General features: G+C 45.3%; 1 protein-coding gene across 1 annotated transcript in view; it reads right to left on the bottom strand.

The window, feature by feature from the left end:
• Nucleotides 1-490: 490 nt before the first annotated feature.
• Nucleotides 491-6,673, bottom strand: part of SPATA33 (spermatogenesis associated 33) — a 10,650-nt gene continuing 4,467 nt past the window's right edge. The window contains exon 3 of the mRNA XM_021708565.1: nucleotides 491-762. Coding sequence (XP_021564240.1) covers nucleotides 491-762 — 272 coding nt within the window. The remainder of the gene's footprint in view (nucleotides 763-6,673) is intronic.

Here is a 6,673-nt window from a genome sequence, read left to right as displayed (position 1 = left end):
TTCTTCTGGGCCTTTATATACACTGGGTCAGATTACAGTCAAGTAAAAGTCTTTGGGCCCCTGTTAGGTCACTTTGCACCTTTCAGTTCTGGAACATTTCACCTTGAGGTTTAGTCCTCGGAATCTGACCTTTCCTCCATGTTTGGGGATATCTCACTATAACTTCCAAGTCTTCAGAAAGGATTTTCACTGTCCTCTGTGAGTCAGAGTGTGAGATGCCACCTGCTGTCTGTTCATCATCCTGCACAGCCAGCCACTTCCAACAAGAATGCATTCCTTTATTCATTGATTACCACAAAGTTCATGCCAATCACTCACGCCTCCGCAGAGCTGCCGGTGGCTCTGGGAAGGTAAGACCAGGGTGGACCCTGGGGCAGAGCCTCATGTACTGAAGAAGGGACGCCTGCAGTTTCCCATGGGATGGGTGCCCTTCCGCCATCCTTGCCGGACTCCTATCGCAAGGAATGATGACAGCTACTCCAGGGTGCATTTAGTTTTTGCTATCTAATTTATAGGCATCTACTGTGCTGGGGTGCCTGTGTCGGTGGTAGAGGCCCCAGTCATCCTGCTCCTGGATAGTTTTCTGCTCCTCACTTCCCACAGAAGTGCGGCTGTTTAGAGTCTCATTTGAGGCTCGAGTGATAATGATCCGTGGAATGACACATTTCTTCTTATTGGACTTTTGTTTGGCATCAGGATTCTCTAGAAGGGAGAAAACATGAGGCCTTGAGTACAGGTATGTGGAAAAGTAGGTATGTCTGTCTTAGATCAGAGTAAAGGAACTTGATTAAAGGAAGAGAAGTAAAGAAAGAGAACAGTGTATGATCAGAACTGTCCATGAACATTCCAGAGCCTAAATGGATTTACAACTAGGCCACGAGGGTCATGGATACTGGATGCCCTCTTTCAAGGAAGAAAACAGGAGAAACACTCTCCAACATCCACCATGGAGAGACTGCACTGCAGAACGGGTCAGGGTGACTGGCACAGGAAGGAGAAAGGGCATGCATCCCAGCAGGTGCTGCCTCTGAGGTTAGGGTCAGAAAGAGCATTTCCAAGGGATTCTCACTCCAGCAGAAGCCGGGCACCACCACAGGGAGTTTGGGTACATCTATTCAGGCTGCTGTGAAGCACCACTGAGAGGTCTCTGTCTGCACATGTGTGTATGTACATAAAGTCTGCCTACTCACATAATCACATAATTTTTTTTTTTTTTGAGTTGGAGTCGCACTCTGTCGCCCAGGCTGGAGTCCAGTGGCACGCTCACAGCCACCGCGGCCTCGACCTGCTGCACTCAGGTGATCCTTCCGCCTCAGCCTTCCAAGTAGTTGGAACTACAGGCACGTGCCACCATGCCCGGCTAATTTTTTGATTTATTGTAGCGATGAGGTCTCACCAAGTTGCCCAGGCTGGTCTCAAACCCACGAGCTCAGGTAATCCTCTCACCTTGGTCTCCCAAAGTGCTGGGATTATAGGCATGAGCCACCATGCCCAGCCCCATACTTTTTCAAACGTGATTGTCCTGGTCATATGTACCTCGACTTGTTCCCCACTTAATACTTGTGACCTTGTTGTATGGTAGGATGAAAGTGGCAGTGACAGCTTTGACTGTCTGTTCTGAACCCTAGAATAAAAACACACCCACAGCTTCTGGTGTAGTCCTCCATGACCTACATTTTATAGACAAAACAGCCACAGAGAGGTTAAGTCACTTGCCCAAAGCTAGACAACTAGGTGCCAGACAGAGAGGTGGAGACCAGGACTGTAGGGTCCAGAGCACCCTTGGCCTGCAATGCTGGATTATACAGCCTCATTTAACTGCCAGGCAACCATGGCTGACAACCCACTGGGCACTGAATAGTCCCTTCTTTTTTTTTTTTTTTTTTCATTTCTTAGAGACAGGGTTCTGGCTCTGTCACCCAGGCTGGAGTCAGTGGCTATTCATAGGTGCAATCATAGTTCATTGCAGCACCCAGTTCTTGAGCTCAAGTGATCCTCCTGTCTTAGCCTCCTGAGTAACTGAGACTACAGGCCCACACCATCATGCTACCATGCCCAGTTTCCTTATATCTGTATCATTATAAAAAGCCAAAAACAGACCATGTGCTGTGGCTCATGCCTGTAACCCCAGTACTTTGAGAGGCCGAGGCAGGATGACTGCTTGAGTCCAGGAGTTTGAGGGCAGCCTATACAACATAGCAAGACCTTGTCTCTACAAAAAAATTTTTTAAATTAGCCAGGTGTGGTGGTGTGCACCTATAGTCCCAGCTACTCAGGAGGCTGAGATGGAAGGATCACTTGAACCCAGGAGGTCACAGCTGCAATAAGCTGTTATCACACCACTGCACTCCAGTCTGGATGAGAGAGCAAGACCCTATTACAAAAACAATAACAAAACTGCATCTCATCTTATTTTGCAATTGAATTAAATTTGATAGTTCATTTCTTCACACTGACTATGAAAACTTTTTATGTGTTAAGTTCACTATAAAATGTTGATTTTACAGTTGTACATGTCATAATTCTTAATTTCCAGACATTTTGTGCCAGTGTGCACACACCCTGTAGAAGGTCATGTCTCCCACCTGACAGCATGGCAGGCTGTGCCCCATATCTGTGCACACTAACACTACTAGACCCTTCTCAGCAGCTTGTGTTCCTCTGCTGGGGGTGGGGGTGGGGCCATCAATTATGTAACCAGCTCCCTTTGATGAATGTAATTTATATTATCTCCAGTTTTTATCTTTTCCAAACAGTGCAACAATGAACATTCTTGCATTTATGCGTTTACACACTTATGAGGATTTGTCTATTGGTCAATTACTAGTAGAATGTCTGGGTCAAGGGTAACACATTTCTAACTTTGGCAAATATTGTCAAATTGTTTTCTGTAAAGATTGTATCAATTTATATTTCCACAAAGAGACTATAAACTGAGAAAAGCATTCCCTATTCCAAATTTATAAAAATATTCACCCATTTCTATTTAGTACTTTTATAGTTTTATTCTCTATGTAAAACTTTTTGATTCATATGGATTTTTTTGAGTAAGAATCGAGGTAACAATATTGAGCCTTTGTTTTCTTTTTCTTTTTTGAGTTGGTATCGCACTCCATTGCCCAGGCTGGAATGCAGTGGCACACTCACGACCACCCCAGCGTCGACCTGCTGGGCTCTGGCAATCCTTCTGCCTCAGCCTTCCAAGTAGCTGGAACTACAGGCGTGCGCTAATTTATTTATTGTAGAGACGAGTTCTCACCAAGTTGCCCAGGCTGGTTTTGAACCTGCGGGCTCAGGTAATCCACTCACTTCGGCCTCCCAAATTGCTGGGATTACAGGCTGAACCACCGAGCCCGGACCCAAGCCTTTGTTTTCGAGTTGGAGTCTCACTCTGTCACCCAGACTGGAGTGCAGTGGCCACTCCCAGCCACCGCAGCCTCGACCTGCTGGGCTCCGGCGATCCTTCTGCCTCAGTCGTCCGAGTAGCTGGAATTACAGGCATGCGCTACCACACCAGGCTGATTTTTTTATTTATTGTAGAGATGCGGTCTCACCAAGTGGCCTAGGCGGGTCTCAAACCTGCAGGCTCAGGCAATTCATTCACCTCGGCCTCCCAAGGCGCTGGATTACAGGCTGAGCCACCGAGCCCGACTGCCTTTGTTTTCTATGTCACTAGTTGACTGTCCCAGCACCATTTGGTGAGTGCAGACTCCCATCTCTTTTCCATGTATTTTACATGGTGCCATTGCCATAGACTCCCATAACCTGCACTCCAGCCTGGGTGACAGAGTGAGACTCTGACTCAAAAAAAAAAATAATAATAATAAATAAAGTTTCTTTATTTAGAAACATGAATCTCTAGGGTTCTTGACACATTACCATCCTAGGCATTCACTGTGGCATAATACGTTACCACAAGCTTAGTGGATCAAATCAGCACATGTGCTTATCGTCTCAAGAGTTTCCATGGGCCATGAGTCCAGGTGTGACTTGGCTGGACTCTATTCAGGGTCTCCTCAGGCAGAAAACTCACGTGAGATGGGGTCCTCTAGAATTTATTTCTTTATGGTTCAGAGACTGAAGTCCTCATTGTCTTGCTGGCTTTTGGCAGGGCCTTGCTCAAAGTGCCTAAAGCAGATGATTCCCTGATGGCAACATCAGAGACCAGTTTCTTTTTTTTTTTTTTTTTTTTAAGTTGGAGTCTCACTCTGTCGCCCAGACTGGAGTGCAGTGGCCACTCCCGGCCACACAGCCTCGACCTGCTGGGCTTTGGCGATCCTTCCGCCTCAACCTTCCAAGTAGCTGGAACTACAGGCGCGCGCTACCATGCCCGGCTAATTTTTTTATTTATTGTAGAGATGAGTTCTCACCAAGTTGTGCAGGCGGGTCTCGAACCCGCGGGCTCAGGCAATCCACTCACCTCGGCCTCCCAAAGCGTGGAATTACAGGCTGAGACGCCGAGCCCGGCCCAGAGACCAGTTTCATGGAAGACTGTTTTTCCACAGATGGGGGGATGATTTTTGGATGGCTCAAGTGCATAATATTATTATGCACTTTATTTCTATTATCATTACATTGTAATATATAATGAAATAATTATACAACTCACCATTTAAAGAGAGGTACAGATGGAAGTGGTAAATAAAATAATGGGCGGGTCATGCAGGGACTAAAGTAAGTGTCAGATTCTGACTTAAAGCCTGCAATAGATGCAGCTGTACAATTGAGGTACATCAACTCACTTGCCACTCACTGATAGGGTGTTTTATTTTTTGAGTCAGAGTCTCACTCTGCCACCCAGGCTGGAGTACAGTGGCACGATCACAGCCACTGTAGCCTCAACCTGCTGGACCCAGGCGATCCTTCTACCTCGTTGATAGCATTTTGATATGAGTCTGCAAACAACTGATTTATGATGGTCTCTGTGCAGTCAAACCTCACTGAAAATGTTCATCTGTATTTGCAGCTGCTCCCCAGCATCACCGCCTCAGCTCCACCTCAGACCATAAGGCATTAGATTCTCATAAGGAGCGTGTAACCTAGATCCCTCGCATGTGCAGTTCACAATAGGGTTCATGTTCCTATGAGAATCTAAGGCCTCCACTGATCTGACAGAAGAAGGAGCACAGGTTGTAATGTGAATGACGGGAAGCAGCTGTAAATACAGATGAAGCTTTGCTCCCGCGCCTGCTGCTCATCTCCTGCTTTGGGGCCCAGTTCCTAACAGGCCACGGACTTGTTCCGGTCTGGGGATTGGGAACCCCTGTCTTAGAGGCCTCCAGCCTTTTTTAATGGCTTCTCTGATTAGGTCAGGCGCACCAGGATAATCTCCCATTTTGATTAAGTTAAAGTCAATTGATGAATACCTACTGTCAGGAGTGACGTCCATCCTCTTCAGAGGTTCCATCCACACTCAGGGGCAGAGTTGCACAGGGCTCTTTACCAAGGGCAGGGAGCTTGAGGACCATCTCAGAATCCTGCCACCACATCACCGACTGCCTTCAGGGAAGGTGTGTCCCTCGATGATCAATGTGTCCTTAATGTGATACTATCTTGGCTACTCATATATGTTGCGTGCACTTTTTGAGTTTACCACTTGTTTATAGAAGGCTTGAGAAGATGTTTAACATGTTAATGTCCTCCAATTCTTCAATACTTCTGATGTCTTTCTGTGCTTTGAGGCTTAGAAAGATATTCCCCATTGAGAAATCAAATTGATATTTACATCTTCATTTTTTTTCTATTCACTGTTCTGTTCTCTCTTGTTTATCTGGAATTTATCTCAGTAAATGGCAAGAAGTTACACTCCCACTTGTGTTTTCCCTTAAAGTGCTGGACAATTTTCCTAGCATAATTTACTATAGAATCTTTATTTTCTTACGTATTTTGTTACCATCATACATAGTTATACACACACACACACACACACACACACACATATACACACACAGGGGCTTATTCTTGTCCATATTTTCTATTTCACTGATCTGCTATTCTTATACTGGAACTACATTTAGGTATTGTAACTTTTGATACATTTTTAAAGTTTTTTATTTTAAATAATTACAGGCTGTTAACAGAAAGTTGCAAAAGTAGTACAGAGAGGGTTCACATATCCTCCACCCAATTTCCCCAATCTTATTTAACTGAAGTACAATAGCAACACAAGGAACTTGACATTGGTACAACGTGTGTTTATAGGGCTATGCCATTTAATCACATAACCAGCACCACAACCAAGACACAGAACTGTTGATCACCATCATATCTCCCTCCTGGTGTCCCTCCACAGACACACCTGTTCTCCCCACCCTGTTCCTGACCCCTGGCAACCACTAGTCTGTTCTACATCCACACAATTTTGTCCTTTGGAGAATGTTATACAATGGAGTCATACAGTGTGTGACCTTCTGAGATTGGCTTTTTTCACTTAATATATTTTTAAATAACTGATAGCAATGTCCCTTAAATTTCTCTTTTTTTTATTTTTTTTTTGAGTTGGAGTCTCACTCTGTCACCCAGACTGGAGTGCAGTGGTTGCTCCCAGCCACCACAGTCTTGACCTGCTCGGCTCCGGCGATCCTTCCGCCTCTGCCTTCCAAGTAGCTGGAACTACAGGCGTGCACTACCATGCCCGGCTAATTTTTTGATTCATTGTAGAGATGAGGTCTCT

Source organism: Carlito syrichta, unplaced genomic scaffold (genome assembly GCF_000164805.1).
Source record: "Carlito syrichta isolate Samal-C Ts95f unplaced genomic scaffold, Tarsius_syrichta-2.0.1 Scaffold142937, whole genome shotgun sequence".
NCBI lineage: Eukaryota > Metazoa > Chordata > Mammalia > Primates > Tarsiidae > Carlito > Carlito syrichta.
Note: the sequence above shows the minus strand (reverse complement) of the source record. Positions and strands in the feature narration are given on the sequence as shown.